At 39.6% G+C, this 17725-nt stretch overlaps 2 protein-coding genes across 8 annotated transcripts in view; both read right to left on the bottom strand.

Moving 5' to 3' along the window:
* Positions 1-10306, bottom strand: part of szt2 (SZT2, KICSTOR complex subunit) — a 182570-nt gene extending 172264 nt beyond the window's left edge. For all 7 annotated transcript variants that reach the window (XM_023339641.1, XM_023339646.1, XM_023339644.1 and 4 more), the window contains exons 1-2: positions 10158-10306; positions 6571-6696 (exon numbers count right to left, since the gene is read on the bottom strand). In XM_023339641.1, the coding sequence (XP_023195409.1) occupies positions 6571-6696; positions 10158-10181 (150 nt within the window). In that variant the 5' untranslated portion in view covers positions 10182-10306. The remainder of the gene's footprint in view (positions 1-6570; positions 6697-10157) is intronic.
* Positions 10307-11605: 1299 nt separating this feature from the next.
* ddx10 (DEAD-box helicase 10) lies at positions 11606-15617 on the bottom strand. Its single transcript, XM_005814740.2, has 2 exons — positions 13992-15617; positions 11606-13067 (listed from the first exon to the last, which is right to left on the bottom strand). Exons 1-2 carry the CDS (start codon positions 15339-15341, stop codon positions 11985-11987), a joined length of 2433 nt encoding a protein of 810 aa, XP_005814797.1. The 5' UTR covers positions 15342-15617; the 3' UTR covers positions 11606-11984.
* Positions 15618-17725: the final 2108 nt, after the last annotated feature.

Genomic DNA, 17725 nt, shown 5'->3' with positions numbered 1-17725 from the left:
GTGGGTGTGCATCCTTGACAGTGCGTGCATTGAGCCATCGGAAATCATTACAGATCCATAAGTCACCAGACTTCTTCCACACGATTACTAAGGGAGATGCAAACTCACTGCTAGACTTTCATATGATTTCACGCTCCATCTCATCCAGTGCCTCTCTCAATTTTTCATACTGGGTTGGTGGTATGCCTCTACATGGTAATCTGAATGGTTTCTCATCCATGACTCTGATGCCATGTAGAAAATCAGTGGCTTTACCACAATCCATTTTGTCCCTTGAGAAGATCAACTGGTATTGAACAATGAGCTCAGCCAGTTTAGCCTTATATTCAGGGGCAACGTCACATGACTCAATGTCTACACCCAACAGTCCCAGTCCTCTTACCATTGCCTGAGGGGTATCAACTGTGCAAGGTGAGGATGATCTGGCAAGGTGGGGTACTCTGAGACAAGGCTGTGTCTTGCACTGCTATTTAACGGCACTTGTATTTGTTGATGAATGCCGAGTCGGGAACCAGCAAACATCTCCACTGAACAAGTACACATATCAGCCAACTTAGCATTACATCTCAACGTAACTGACCTGTCTGATGGATTAATAACCTTTAATGGGAGCCACCCATCTCCTCTTGGAATTGACACCGACCTCCCCACTAAGACTGTTCTCGGTTTAGATCTTGCTGTTGTTGGCTCCACCAAATGTACTGTTGCTGGATGTACAACAGTACATCCAGCCAACAGATCATTCACCTGTGGCAACTTGCCCCAAATCAGATGCTTTGTTATAGGTTCAAGAGTAACAGCTCGCTTGATTTTGACAGTTACAACTGCATCATAGACGTCTTCATCGGCAGCTTCCACCCTTGCCAACAAGCCTAGCATTTTCTGTTCTGCATCACTACTGTCACAGAGTGCTGTGGGGCCCTGGTCCTGGAGATCTTGCCTCAGCTTAAACCTGCTAATAATGTATCTCAACAGGTTACTGCCAACAATCAGTTCTTCATTCTGGTTCTCAACAATCAATGTCGGAACAATCACTTTGCAGTCATAAAGACCCATCTCCAGGTTGCACATGCCAGAAGGTAAGGTCCTGGACCCCCCACACCCAATCAACACAGTGGCTGTCGGCTCAAGGGTGGAGCTCCTTAAAACATCCCTATGTAACAGCTGCAGTATTACTTTAGAGCTCAGTGTGCAGGCCATCGACCCACTATCCAGAAAGGCTCTGACCGTAACCACTCCTCCCAGTGTCACGTCTTCATAAAATAAGTTGTCATGCTGTTTGAGTCTCTGAATGTTTTGGAATATTGGTGTATATCCCATATCTCTCACTAAATATGCACTTTGACATATAGACTCCATGTCATCTTCAACATTTGGAACAGGGGGTCACCTTTAGGCCCAACACTTTCCCCCACCACATGCGGGACAGTCAGTTTTCCTGAGACTGCACCACCTGCTTATCGCTCCTAGGCTTCCTCACCACAGCCCCTGGACACTCCGCTCGGTTGTGGTCAGGTGCAAAACAGCTAAAGCACAGATTATTGGACCTACAGTGGTACTGAGTAGTGTGTCCACCATTGCTGCTCACAGGACAAGGTTTTACTTTCATTGGCTGGTCCCTCTGGGTGTGTACCTTGAACCTACTTTGAAACTTGTGCTGTTGTGGCTGCTGCTCCAGAACACGTTCGAGCAGAGAGATGACCCGGTCCAGGCAGTCCGGCGAGCTCTCAGCTGACTTCCCAATAGGTGGTGCAACAACAGCAGCTGGAGGTAATACTTCAGTACTGAGTGTCGCACTTTGCACAGAGGAGGTGACTTCCTGGTGCTGGGAAGACAGGAAACTTAACCTTCTGTGTTTGGTTAATCGCTTGCAATTTCTGCAAGTGATTAACAAGCTTCTCAGGAATGTCAGGATTTTATGTCCTGACATAAGCAAAATCCTTTTGCTTACATTTTTATTTTGAAAGCAGGACTTCATGTCTTTCTTCTCAGCGCTTGTACTCAAAATTTCCGCTCACGCTCACACTTAGGTTGCGTTCACACTACAGCCTGAAATGACTCAATTCCAATTTTGTCAGATTGGATTTTTTTGCTGTGGTGGTTCACACTTCCAAATATATAAGCAACCTGTATGTGTTCTAAAATGTGAACAGGCAAACAACCTGAAAGTGTCCCGCAGAAGAGGGCACAATAATGTCACACATAGAGAGTGTTCTCAGTGTTCTGCCAACTGCCATAAAAAGAAGTAGTGCTCAGTGTTTGCAGAAGTAAACATGGATGCCGGACGGGAGCAGCATATTAACAACTTAATCCTCATTATAGTCCGTCATATTTGTTGTTTTTCCTCCCGCTTCCGCGTAGCAAGAATAGTGACATTTGTCGAGTATCAGTGACATTCAGGTCGGATGAATGCGACCTGTACGTTAGGTCACATTTGAATCTGATACGAATCGGATATCCAAGTGGCCTGGGTCGCATTCGAATAGAATACAACCTGTGTTGTTCAGACTGTCATGAAAAGATAGCTGAGTTAACTCAGTGAAACTTGGAAATGTAGGTATTAATTTCGTGCTATTATCCACAACAAAGGGAAAAACCGAAACCACTTTCTCACTCTGTATCGGCCAAGCTACATACAGACTCGTTGCCATAGCAACTGACAACAATGCTGCTTTATGTTTTAGGATTTAACACCAAAAAAAACATTCAAGAATTTTGCACACAGAACAGAACATTCAGTCTGCTGCAGTAGTATGTTTTAGGCTTAATGTTTTATTAATAAATGATTGCTGTGGTAGATTATCTACGGCTTCTACTTTACTGAATTCTTTAGACATACAAATTAAAACGCACATTTCATTAAAAAGCTAAACAAAAACATCTTATTGCCATCTTATCTTTATTTATAAATAAAATCCATGCACCCCCAATTCTGCACAAAAATATCCGTTCATCCAAAGCCAAGTCTATCCTCGGCATGTCTTTTCTTGCATACTACTACTCCGTTTGAGAATCAACAAAGTGTCTCGAAGCAAACCTTTCAGCTCCGGTGTTGATCTTCCTTCAGTTATTATCTCCTGCTTCAATTGAAAATCCACTTTAGAAAACTGTTTAAGTGTAGAAATGTAGTCTTCCATGTTGAAGGAAAAGAGGAGAAAACAAATATATCGCTGTACTTTACTTATTTACTGTATGTCTAGCTTGCTGTCACTGCAGTCACAAAACCAACTACCCCCCCTCTTCCAGATTTCACTAAATCTACGAAGCTGTTAGAGGTGCTGATGGTTTTAGCAACAAGAGGGGCCCCTAAGTCAAATTCTGCTCAAGGCCTCATACAGCCTTGAAGCAGCCCTGGATGAGTCAAATTTGCTGCATTGCTCAGAGATGCACAGTGCTTCAAATTTGACTAATAAAATATAAAACCTGCGTGACACATGACTAAGAGGCGAGCACGAAAGCTCCTCACTGGGCTGAACCTGCATGATGAGATTAGCGCTGGTTCGTTAACCTCTATATACAGTATATATACTGTATATATATATATATATATATATATATATATATATATATATATATATATATATATATATATGTGTGTGTGTGTGTGACCTATAACCTGTTCGATGCAATTGAAAAGCAAACAGAAATCTTTCAGGGAGGAAAGCACTAAATAAAAAACTTACAATAACCTGGTTGCATAACTAACCACACCCTTAAACTAATAATTTGTTGCCGCACCTTTGGCTTTTATTACAGCACTCAGTCTTTTTGGGTAGGAGTCTATCAGCGTGGCGCATGTTGATGTGGCAATATTTGTCCACTCTTCTCTGCAAAACCACTCCAAATCCAATAGATTGCGAGGGGATCTCCTGTACACAGCCCTCTTCAGATCACCCCACAGATGTTCGATGGGATTCAGGTCTGGATTCTGGCTGGGCCATTCCAAAGCCTTAATCTTATTCCGGTGAAGCCATTCTTTTGTTGATTTAGATGTGTGCTTTGGGTCATTGTCATCTTGAAAGATGAAGTTCCTCTTCATCTTCAGCTTTCTAACGGAATGCCGAAGGTTTTGTGCCAACACCGACTGATATTTGGTACTGTTCATAATTCCGTCCACCCTGACTAAGGCCCCAGTTTCAGCTGAAGAAAACAAGCCCCAAAGCATGATGCTGCCACCACCATGCTTCACTGTAGATATGGTGTTCTTTTGGTAATAAGCAGTGTTGTTTTTGCGCCAAATATATCTTTTGGAATTATGTCCAAAAAGTTCAACCTTGGTTTCATCAGACCACAACACATTTTCCCACATGTGTTCAGGAGATTTCAGATGTGTTTTTGCCAAATTAAGCCGAGCTTTGATGTGTTTCTTTGCCTACACCTATTCCACACCTTTGCCTTCCACCTATTTTTTCCATAAGCCCAGAAATATGAAGAAGACGGGAGATAGTTGTCACATGTACTGCACAGCCAGTATTTGTCAGAAATTCTTGCAGCTCCTTCAGTGTTGCTGTCGGCAGCCTCCCTGACCAGTTTTCTTCTTGTCTTCTCATCGATTTTGGACAGACGTCCTGTTCTTAGTAATGTGACTGTTGTGCCATGTTTTCTCCACTACATTTCTTGTGAACTTCACATCTTTTAATACAAAAACACAGTGGACCGGGCTTACTACATTTTCAGGGGGAAATCAGAACCCTCTGTTGGTGTAACTTGGTTTACAACACTGGCAGTTTCTGTGGCGGAGGTGGGCTTGGTGGTGGGGTGAAGTCACCTGTGACGCTGTTGCCATAAATTTGCCCCTAAATTCCACAGATTTCAGTCAAATTTGACTAAACTCACTAGGATCAATTCTTATCCATTCCCCTACAGCAATACTTCTCAAATAGTGAGGCGCAAGAAGCAGTATTTTATAATTGTCCGTATTTATGCTTAACTGATCAACAGCCTCCGGTCACCAGGTGGCAGCAGTGTTCGAACTAATCAACAGGCTGCCTGTTCAAGCCAGTAGAAGTAGCCTACACAGCACTGTTGTAAAAATGAGCTTGGAAAAAAACAACAAACGGAGCGGAGGATATGTTTTGAAATATATCTATTGTCATAGAGGAGAGATGGAGAAGGTCACCATGTTGAGATGGACCATTCACCATGTTTGCTACGGTCTAGAGATGTCTCAGATGAGAATATTATGCCAAGAGATATGAAGATGAAGTTTGTGTCCGATTGAAGCTTCCAATTCAGAAAATGGATAAAGGGTGATTCCACCTATTTTTTCCACTACCTTCAGTATCTTTCATCAAAAAAGTTTCTCGGGACTTCTAGAAATTAATTTGGGATCTCGAGAAGGTTTCCCGAGATTGAGAGTTGGGATTGCTTTGTTTTTCTCAATGTCCCCTTACAGGCTCCATAGAATAGTTTTTTTAGTGTCAGAATAAAGATGCAATATAGCTGGAAGAGAGTACTGTATTTTCCACACTATAAGGCGCACCACATTATAAGGCGCACCTTCAATGAATGGCCTATTTTAAAACTTTTTTCATATATAAGGCGCACCACATTATAAGGTGCATAGAATAGACGCTACAGTAGAGGCTGGGGTTACGTTATGAGTCCATTAGATGGAGCTGCGCTAAAGGCAATGTCAACAAAATAGTCAGATAGGTCAGTAAAACTTTATTAATAGATTACAAACCAGCGTTCTGAAAACTCCGTTCATTCCCAAAATGAATAAACAGCTGTTTTATTATTTTCCCCGAGGTAAAGTAAGTGACATGGTATTTTCGTGACAGTTTATCTTTTAACAACAGCAAGGTATAACATATAGTGGAGGGGAACTTTTCCGCGATTCAATAAACACATAAAAAACAGTCTGATACCGTTACGGCAAATCAAACGTTAGTGCAATTACAATATATATCCACTTCCGCACCATCGATTCGTTCATGTTAAATTCTCTTGCTGCTGCTCTATTCCCGTGTTCTACTGCGTGACTGATCGCCTTGAGCTTAAACTCTGTGTCGTAAGCGTGTCTCTTCATAGGAGCCATTTTGGGGTCTTTACACAAAACCCAGTGTGCACTGCGCGCTTCTTCTTCTACGTGGGAAAATGAAGTCGGCTGCTGCTTACTGTAGTTGCGAGACCTGTTGTGGCTCAATATTGGTCCATATATAAGGCGCACCGGATTATAAGGCGCACTCTCGGCTTTTGAGAAAATTGAAGGTTTTTAGGTGCGCCTTATAGTGTGGAAAATACAGTAATTAAATTCAAAAGGTTTGATAGTGATATGTAACATGACCAGCTTGGCAAGTCTGGTTCTTTCTTTAAAATAAAAAATTGTTTAAAACATTGTTTCAAAGTCCTGTGGTTGATCACTTGATTCTGATATGTTAAAAGATTAAGTATTTCCTTGTGACAGAGTCATTTATACCCCACAATTTTTTACTGTGTGATTGGCCCAGTGGATCGCACCCATCCCGCGTGCGATTTTATCACACAGGCACAGAAAACATGTGAAAACAGATGAGGGAGAAACTCGGGCACAAAACATGACCTATTTGTGAAGCTGAACTAACTTACCAATTCAGATGTAGAGGCTGGCCAGATGATCTGATTCAAATTCCTGAGAAACCATGCTAGACGCACATTCCTAGATATCCGATAGTCCTCCTTCATGAGCAGGAAGATCTGGTCTGCCTCCTCCACCTTGTAATGGGAAGCACAAAATACATGATGTTGCATCTAAGCCTATTGCAAGTCAATAAAAACACCAAGCTAACATGGTGTTTTTGTTGGTGTATACTAACACGAATATCTCTCTGGTACAATCGATGTTCTCATTCTTTTCAGTTTCAGTTTTCAAAATGCCTGATTGTGTTGTCAGCCATTTTGATGACACAAAATGCCTGTCTATTATCTTTCTGTTCTAACAGACAGAAAGATAAACTTTATTTTTGTGTTCCAAAGGTAGTTGGTCACAAGGCAGTTAATTTTGAAAAATCTTACTGAACAAAGACAAGAAAAGTGGATCAACAATCTACAGCTACAAACAGGAGGTGTGGAAACTAACAATGCCAGAGTTTGCAGCGCCCACGTTCTAACAGGTAAGGCTCAAACCGTTTAAATTGTATTTTCTAATATTTTATTGGACAGTTACTTAGAAGGTAAGGTAAGGTAATTTTATTTATATAGCACATTTTCAGCAACAAGGAAATTCAAAGTGCTTTACATGAATTAAAAGGAAATACAAACAAAATATCTCCTTACAAACAAAATAAACCAAAGAAAAGAGCAAAAGACCAAAAAGAATCTAATAATGTTGATCCAACATATGTAAACTAGATGCTTCTGTTCAGGGTTGCTAGATAAGTACAAGTAAATATCCTCTGGTCTGATTCCTTTGCTGGGCTGGAAGAATAGGAGTCTAAAAAGTAGTTGCTGGGGCGTGCTGGGGCGTGCCGTGGTGGCGTAGCGGTTAGCACGACCCGTATTTGGAGGCCTTTAGTCCTCGACGCGGCCGTCGCGGGTTCGACTCCCGGACCCTATGACATTTGCCACATGTCTTCCCCCCTCTCCTTTCCTGTTTCCTGTCAGCCTACTATCATATAAGGGACACTAGAGCCCACAAAAGACCCCCTGGAGGGGTAAAAAAAAGTAGTTGCTGAGGTAGCTTTCTGGATTCTAAGTGTGTTCTAATCCCTGTTCTGGGTTGTTCTGGGTTATCTAACAACCCAGAACCTTGTAAGTCAAGGATACTTACAAAGATATTGTAAGTATGCTTGACTTCTAGGTTGCTAGATAAGTATTCTCTGGACTTTTTTAGTATACGCTAAATTTGTAACAGTAATGAGTACTCCACAGTTTCTAAGTAATAATAAAAACTAAATGTTCCTGTTCTGGAAGATTTTTTTCTGGATTCTAAGTTTGTTCTAATTCCTTTTCTGGGTTGCAGTAATAGGAGTCTATCTGCATTTTACATCTTACTTTACAATTTTTTAGGTTGTCTAAGCGCAGCAGGTGATGTAGATTCCCAAGACTGGGTCTCTATCGTTAACCTGGGCTGTGACTATTTCTCCACTCTCTCTGGCCACGAACCATGTTTTCAATTGGGTTTCTGGAGATTGCTGCAAATGGTTGACTAACATTATAGAAATGCAGTATGCCTCAACATTAACAAAAAACTCTAGCATGAATTTGGGTTTACAGAAGCTGTCATCTGGCTCGTCATACAATATGAGGTCTGCAGCACAAGATAGATAGTTATGTTGATCGCCTCGACGCCAGATAAATCCTCAAGATTATATGACAATTATACCGAGACATTTGAAAAATCTGTTCACCTTTCCTGTCGTGGCACTGCACCAAGAACTACTGAAGGAAACAATATGAAAACGTTGGAAAACGATACAAGCGTAACTTCCTTCTTCACAAAATGTAAAAAAAAAATGGTATAGCTTCAGAGTTTAGCAGTAGTAGGCTTTCTCCTTCATTTTTGTCAAAAGACTACAGAAATTTCCCCCTCTAGTGATAGACTCTTATATTTGTTTAGGTTGTGATTACCCAGAATGCCCAGCACTACAGTTTGCTTCCTGATTTTGGAGCCGCTCTGGTCTGCTTGCGTCTGCACCAGAGTTCATTCATCCAAACCAAGACCTAAGTTTTTAGGCAGACCAGGGTCCATTTTTTTGGTTCGAATCAGAGTTCAACTGCACATTCACACATCCCCAAACGAACAGGACTTTCCAGACAAATGACCAAGAGTTTGATTAAAGCGTACTAAACAGGGCTGGTGTGAAAGCACCCTTAAAAAGTTTTGTTCAGTCAGTGTCCCGTCAAACCGCTATTAACTACACATCCTGATATTGGCCTTCAACTACAAATCTCATGCACTTCCATCATCCAGCCACATTTGAACAAAGAGTGGCTAGACAGGTCTGCAGGTAAGAAAGATTTATAACGGCAGCCTGTGCTGCTTTCTAGGGACTGGGCAGCCATGTTGAATTTTCTAAATCTAACTTATACTTAGGCCTGTTGCGATAGGCAATAAATCAATTAATCGCATGACAAATGAAAATTATCAACCTCATTTTAATTTATCGGCTTCATCTTTTCTTCCTGCATTTTTCTCTTTCTATAATTGACACTGGATGAAAAAAGGCTCAACTCCGGTGCTCTCCACTGACCCTCCATTCCTCATTTCCTTAGCGTCCATCTTCTCTATTTAAATCTAATCATTGTTGAAGGACAATATAGTATACAGACTTCATAATCTATACTCTTTTGGTTGAATGTAGTTTTTATTTCCACTTTGGTTTTATTATTTTAATTTTTTATAAGTCATGTTTTATAAATACAGTATATATGACTACTGAAAGTAACATAGTTACTGGATTATGCTATAAAACAGCAAAACTTACCAACAACAATGACCCAATGCTATTAGTCCATTTTTTCTTTGGTGGTGCTCTTCCCCAGAATTATAGCTTTGCAAAGTTAGAACGTTTAGTTCATTTGCACCATGTCAGCAAACTATTGCTTTATCTAAAAGATGTAAAATTAGCATATGTTAAGAAAATCTTACAATCTCAAATCTGTATTTGCAGTTCTCTAGGAATAATAGCAAATATGAACAGCGTAGACTTATGCATTCAGGCTTCTACAGCATTTCAACAAATTTGCTTGAATTTGAGTTTTTTGGTTTGTTTGTTTGTTTTGTTTTTTTCAGTGGAGCCCTGTCGTCACATGTCACAAAATAGGTGGAGTATGGTACGACACAAAAAACTGTCAGTTTCAGAGGTACATACACATATGAGTCGGGTAAACAATGGTCTCAATGCAGATTCATAAAAGGAAGGTTTGATATAAAATGATCAGCTATTGGCGGTTAAAATCAGAATTTTTACATAGAGCAGGAAATATCTTTGTTCATATGGCGGGGCATGGTGGACGCTTGATGGAAGCAGTACTAAAACATTGCCGTGCTTTTTATCCAACTCCCTTTAACTACTTCGCCTTTGTACCAAAGCTACTTCTTCCTCTGGACGTCATAGAAAAAAAAAACTTTAGCTTTTTCTAACTCCGTTCATGATGTAGAAAAGAACAGAAGTTCTTCAAGTTCTGGGAAAATGGACCTCGTTTTTCCAAATGAAGTCAGTTACGAATGTTACCTCATTGTCCTTTCTCTCTGCCATGTTTGGTAGGACATGTAGACATCAATGATGTCCCCAAATCCAGTTAAGATCAATTAGTCCAAACACTTGTGTATCTGCTGCGTCTCAGTGTCAGAGCTCACTCACAACTGGCATCGTGTCCTCGAACATGACTTCCGGCTGTGGGGTTCAAAATAAAACGTCGTGGTCATTAAAGGTAGTCAATAACCTTCAGTTAACGCCCTCTAAATGTAATATAAATGCAGATTTTGGCCTATAACCCCATTACACTATAACTTTGTTATAATCGAACTAAAATGGACCCCTGAAATGTAACATGTCATATCGTCTGTGCGTTTAGTATTTTTGTTTTGAAATGCAACGTTCACCACTCTACCCGAATAACATGTGATCCGGAAGTGTGGCCGGTTTTGTTTTCCGGTAGAAACAATTATGAAAAGAAAAACAAGACGAGGAAACTAAAAGTGACGCATTACAAGTGAAGAGCGCAGCCCGTTAAAATAAACGATAGAATATGCTTAAAAATATAACGGTTTTTTTTCTTTGAATATTGAGTCATTTACAAAACAAAAATAACGACTTACTTACCACAAGTCTTTAACAAAAATAAAATGTAAAAAGATGAGCAGGAGTAACCGCAACATGCTGCAAAGAGCTGGCACATGCACTCTGCACATACATATAAAATGTACCTTGTTGTCTTGAAGTATTCTTGACATATTCAAATCTAATATCTTTACAACCTTGTGACTTTGCTACAACACTGTCACCATGTGTATTTTAAAAGCAAGGGTAAACCTATCTTCTGTGCTTGAAGTTTTTTTTTTAAGACATAGTTTTTCTGCTTATTTTAAGCCCATTGCTGTTAGCTAGAAAAACAGATTTGTTCTCCCAGGGTCTTCTATGTTTGTTTTTATACGATGTGTGATATAGTCTTGTTTTTATGGTTTACTTTGTGCCTGTGAAAAGAGCTTTGTAAATTTAGCTTAGATTTATTTTCAGAGAAAGTGGAGACTGTATATCTGAGCACATTCCACAAATGCAATGCAAAAAAAGTAGATAGTATCTGACAGTTTAGTTAATCTGAGATAAGGCAAATAAACACACAAATTGGAATTTTTAATTTCCCATTTTTTAAGCAGATTTAACCTCTGCTGTTCTTTTGATCAATGGTAGTTATCAAGACATAAACTGGAGCTCTGTACCCTAAAGTTCTAGATTTACTTGGAGAAAAAGTAAAACTAAACTTGAACAATCAACATATGAAGCCATCTATGCTACAGGCCAGAGTAACATAGCCAACAAGGTAGGTTGGTGTGACTTTATAACTTCAAAACTTCTCATCTAAAAATAGGCACACTCTGGTAGTTTCTTGCCTAATGTCCAGAAACTACCAGCAGAGGTGGGAAAATTACACTGAATATATTTAGTCACAAACTCAGTAGTTATGACTCATATCTAGATTTATTGATTTTAAACAAAAACCAGCACTCAACAACAACCAGCGATAAAAACAAGTGAGCAATCAAGAATAAATGGAAAAACTAGGAATATTGGACCTGATTTGTTATTTTATTATATGGCATATATATATGAGAAAAAATGTATAAACCTAATCTGTAGGTGACCTTTTCGTGACCCAAACTTGAAAGCCTGATGATCTGTAGTTTGAACAGCTTAACCAAAGGTCTGACTAACAGAAATAGAAACAAACATTGAATCTGGCCCTTTTATTTGATACTTTCAGACAATATTTAAAACCAGAACTGAATTCAGTCAGTGTGTTTTCAATCAGTTTGAATTTCACTCCCTGGTAGTCAGTCTCTACTTTGGTCCACGCAGCAGATGTAAAACCAGCTCTTCATCTTCAGCCAGTGAAAGGCCAGTGTCCAGGCCAGTATGCTCATCATTCAGCTGCTTTCCTTTCTTTCTTGTCACCGCTAAAGGCTCCTCGTTGCAGATGTGTTCTTGTTTAGCATAACCCTCCTCCTCTTCATCTGATGAGTGCAACTGATCGGGATCTGGTAAGATGCTGGAGTCAAACTCGCCCCCGCTGTGACAGGCCAAGTATGCTACATTTTCCTCATCAGACCTCCGTTGCCGCTTACTTGCCTCCCTCCTGGCCTCTTTGGCCTTGAGCCTCTTATTTCTGTGTTCAGCTTGAACCTTGCGTCTGTACTCTTGCTTGTCAAACTCCTGGTCTTCACGTCTAAGCCTGTCTCTGGCCTTTGCCACATTGATGCCTAAAACATTGTCTTCCTCATCCTCAGCAGTTACCGTTTGCTGCACTGGGGGCCAAAGCTGCACAGCTTCTCCTTCTTCATTAAAAGTAATTTTGGTATTGATTTGGAATTTTCTCTTTAAGAGCTTTTTGGTCTTTTTAAACTTTGTTTCTTTTCTGGTGTTATTTGGGCCTTGGGAAGTGTCCTCCACACACTCTGGGTGCCCCGACAGCTCAAAGACATCCTTTCTTTTGACAGTCAGCAGTTCTAAGTCCCGAAGATCATCTTCATCTTCACTAATGTCACCATGAAGTGCTTTTGAGGACTCGTCCACATTTTCTTCTGTGTCGTGTTCAACAACTTCACAGGGCATCTTGTTACTCAGCTGAACCTTAAAGCTCTGGAGTTCTTCCTCTTCATCAGACTGCTCCTCATCCTCATTCTCTGCTTTCTGTGCATGGGCTTTACTGAGGAAGCGCACCCTAGGGCAAACAGCAAGGCCCAGAGACTGAGCATACTGCCTAATCGGCAGCTGAAAGATGTCAAAGACTTGTTTGTTTTTCATGAGATAGACTGAGCGCAGGTAAGAAACAAAACACCTCTGGGCTCTTTCTTTCTGCTCCATCTCCTGGGCCAGGAAGGCCTCCAGCTTCTGCTGCACACTGTGCACTTTTTCTGGATTCACCTGAAATCAACACACAGATTCAGTTGAGTTGTGGGTATGGACTCTAATTCACAGCTTCAAGAAAATTTGAAAAATAATGCTGTTTTAATTTTAAGTAATTCTACTATGAAGAATACAGTTTATAAATTATGAAAACACACTGTTAAGGTTGGCAGATCCTTCAGTTTAATGGATCCAAATAAAAATATTCAATATTTTCTGTCAGGTTAAAACAGCTCTACTTAAAACTTATGAACATTTAGAATGGCCAAATTAGAACAAAATCACCTCATATCAAACTCTGCTTCTTACACTTGTAAATGTTCAAAACCTCAGAGTGTCAGTGTTGTATTTGGTACTTAACCAAGTCAAAGTTTTTAAACCAGACTCAGTTACAGCCTAGTACACTAGTGTGAAGAAAACATAGGTGACAAAATAAATTTGCCAAATGGTATTAAAAAAAAAAAAAATTGTTTATATTTGGGCTCTTTTACACAGGAACTCTAAAAATGTCAATTTGTCAAATACATCTCAACATAAATTTGACAGAAAATCATGTTGAAATGAAACTATTCCCAAGCTACCAGGTTTAAATTAAATTTTAAAAAAACAATAAAAAAATTTTACTCTTTTGAAATAAATGTTTTACCCTTTAAATAAAAATACCCATACACCCCCAACACATTGCAGAGAAACTAAACACTTATTGTTGCTATTAACAAGCTCCTTAGAGAATATGTAACCATTTAACTTATTGGAAATGATATTGTCTCATTCAACTTGGTTTATTTCTAAGCATGGACTTCAGCCATAAATGCTCAGTATGGCTGCAGTCATTTTTATGGAAACCTTTTAGCCAGTTCATGTTGATACAAGCAAAATATTGATGTTGAATGTAAACTGTGAGCCAGACTATGTCTGGAGTGTGGATGCAGGGTGTCTCACTTGGATCTGATTGATGGGAGCCTTCTTCTCCTGCAGCTGGGCCAGCATGGCTTTCTCTTCAGAGGGGAGCAAGAGCAGCAGAGCTTCTCCACCCTCCTTGTACCTAGCTGTGCGGCCTACCCTGTGGATGTAGGTGTCTGCGTCCTCTGGACAGTCAAACTGCAGCACCCAATTGACAGCAGGGAAGTCCAGGCCTCTAGCAGCAATATCAGTGGCAAATAGGACTGCACTCTGCTTTTTGACAAAATTGTTGTAGACCTCCACCCTCTTCATTTGCTGCTGCTTTCCATGCAGCGCCAGGATGGGAGTCCCAGGTCTTAGACGACAGAAGGCTCGAAACAGATACTGAACCTCTTTGCAACAGGCAAAGAACACAATAATCTTCTTCTTCAGGTGGCTTCTAATAAAGGAATACAGCATGTTCACTTTGTGGTGCAACTCACACACCACGTAGCTCTGCTCCAAGGTGGCCGGCGTGCTGAACTTGGCTTTCTCGTGAACCCACACAAACTCTGGATCCTTGAGACTAAGACGGGCCAGATCTTTCACACTCCTGGTCTGTGTGGCGGAAAACAGCAGGGTCTGTCGTGACTTGGGCAGGTTATCCACTATGGCATTGAGCGTGTCTGCAAAGCCCATGTCGAGGATGCGGTCTGCCTCGTCGAGGACAAGCATGTGCAAGCTGCTAGCATGGAAGGAGGCTGTCTCGTCCATGTGTTGCAGCAGCCGCCCCGGGGTGCATATCACAATGTTGGTGCCGGATATCCGCTCTGACTCGCTCTTAAGGTCCTTACCCCCGATGACGAGCCCTGCGGAAAACTCGTGATTTTTGCCTACTTTGCGGAGAACTTCGAAGGTTTGATAGGCGAGTTCTCTGGTTGGTGATATGATGAGGACACCGAGGCCGTCCATTGAGCTCCACTGCTGACGATACAGACATTCCAGCACCGGAACGAGGAAGGCTAAAGTTTTTCCGGAACCAGTCTTCGCAGCACCAAGGACATCTCTGCCACGCAGAGCGGAGCCAATCGTCTGTCTCTGGATTTCTGTGGGCTGGCGATACTGAGCCTCCTGTAGACCCAACAAGGTCTTCTTCGAGATCGGAAAGTCCGAAAACCTACAAACGTCCGTCGTGTTTATGTCACCATATCTGCTCACCAGACTTTTGATGTACTCCCTTTCTAGTTGCCACTCGGGTTTTTTGCTCTGCATTCTCCTTTGTTTCACACGGTCTCTCCCCTTCATGTACTTGTTCTTCCACTTCTCGAAGCATTTTACTGGATCGGCGCTCCTTCTTATCTGAGCGGTTTTTGGTTTCTTTCTACTGGAACTCTTGTTTTTTTCTTTCATCGTTCAAAGTAAGCACAATGTCACACTGACGCTAGACTCCACACACTCAGCGTGATGAACATGGATTAGTGTCGCGTGCTGTATGACGTAATTATCTCGCGACGCAGTAAAACATTTCTTCTTCGTTTTTTATGGCGGTTGGCAAGCAGCTTACTGATGTGCATTACCGCCATCTACTGGAATGGAGTGTGGATCTGGACGCTACATATATTTTTCCCACAAAAAAATAATGCAAATGAAATAAATAAATAATTAAATGAATAAAACTTATATCCTTTCTATCAATTTAGTTTTCTTAAGGTAATTCATTAAAGAACAAAAATATTCAGAAATAGGATTTTTGTCCAAAATATCTTGCATATTTAACTGTAATTTATTTTCTTGTAATTGACACATTAATTCCCGTCTCTCAATAGAATATTTAGAACAAAAGAACAAAACATGCTTTACTGTCTCTTCTTGAAAACAAAAGTCACAATTTCCTGTGGGATGCTTTCCCATTTTAAATAATGTACTATTTAACCCTGTATGACCGAAACGTAATCTGGATATTATGGTTTCCTCTTTTCTAATTCGTCTTGTTCTCCTCATTATACTAACTTTTCTTTAAATACTGTAAAGCCACCTACCAGTTCTATCTTCTTCCCACTGCTTCTGCCATCTTTCCTTAACCTTTTGTTTAATAATAGATTTAATTTCTTCTTTACTAAATGGTACCAATATATCAACATAACTATTTTTTTGTAGTTTGTTTTGCATTTTTATCTGACAACTCATTTCCTTTTATTCCTACATGTGATTTTATCCATGTAAAAATAACTAATAAACCCATTGCCTGAATTCTATAAATTAATAACTGAATCTCTAATAAAAGGTCTGGTCTGCTAATAGAATGATTATTTTTTTATGACTATAATGATGAACTTGAATCAGAACATATTTTTCTTAGTGGACGAACTTCCTCAATCCATCCTAAAGTCAAAATGATTCCCATCATCTCTCTTGTATAAACTGATCCTCCATCAGTAATTCTTTTACATTTTTGATACTGAATTCTGGAATAATGACTGACACCCCATTATTGCTATTTGAGCTTTTTGAAGCATCTGTATAAACTTAGACATATCCATAGTACTTATTGTCTAAATATGATTGTACTGAATATGGATCTAAAAGGTTTTCTTTTTTTCCTTTTCTTCAACAAAGTAAAATCAACAACACTTCTAGGAAATAGAGACGGAAGAACTGGTGAAAGAGGAACTGTTTGATATTTATATGAGATAAATCAAAGTCTTTTATAATGTTTTCTATCTCCCAGCCAAAATAATTTAAATTCTTTTTTTCCTTTTCCCAACTAAGTTTTAAAATTTCTTGACATGGATGATTTCCATTATGGCCCTTTTAATGACACCAATAAATTGACTTTAACTGTAATCTTCTGAGATGAAGTGGCATCTCTCCCATTTCTACTAGTAAAGATGACGATGAAGTTGTTCTGACAGCTCCTGTACATAACCTCAAAGCTTGATACTGAATATTATCTAATTTTTTGTGTAGTGTTGCTGATGCTGATCCAAAAGCTATACTGCCATAATCAAACAACAGACCTTATTAAACCAGTATATATTGCTTTCAATGCTTTTCTCTCAGCACCCCACTCATTCCCCACCAAATACTTCATTACATTTCGAACTCTTACATTTATCCATTATTTTTTGAATATAAATTTTCCAAGTAAGTTTTTCATCCAGCCATAAACCCAAAAACTTAAATTCTTTTACCCTTTCTAACTCATGATTATATATTTGCAGAATTAAATTTTCAGATACTTTCTTCCTAAACCATAGAAAATAAAGCTTTTGTTTATAGAAATTTTAAATCCCCATTTAAAGACCAGTCTTCTATATTATTAATTGCTACTTGTATCTTTTTAACAATAAAATTTAAATTTTTACCCCTCTTCCAGATTGCTCCATCATCAGCAAATAAAGAAAACCCCATTCCACTCTCCAAATTGTTAAACATATCATTAATCATAATGAAAAAAAACAAAGGACTCACTATAGTTCCCTGAGGTGTACCATTTTCAACAAAAAGGTTTTTCTGACAAATGTTGTCCTATACTTACTTATATTGATCTATCTTGTAAAAAATCTTTTATCCAGTAAAACATTGATCCACTAATTCCCTTTTAAAAAAATGGAATTAAAAAACCTTCTTTCCACACCATATCATAAGCTTTCTCTATATCAAAGAAAACAGTCACCACACTCTCCTTATGAACTTGCCCTTTTCTGATTTCATGTTCTAAACATAAAATAGGTCCATAGTGTTTCTACCTTTTCGAAATCCACTTTGAAATTTTGGTAAATATCCCCTCTTCT

Source organism: Xiphophorus maculatus, chromosome 9 (assembly GCF_002775205.1).
Source record: "Xiphophorus maculatus strain JP 163 A chromosome 9, X_maculatus-5.0-male, whole genome shotgun sequence".
NCBI lineage: Eukaryota > Metazoa > Chordata > Actinopteri > Cyprinodontiformes > Poeciliidae > Xiphophorus > Xiphophorus maculatus.
Note: the sequence above shows the minus strand (reverse complement) of the source record. Positions and strands in the feature narration are given on the sequence as shown.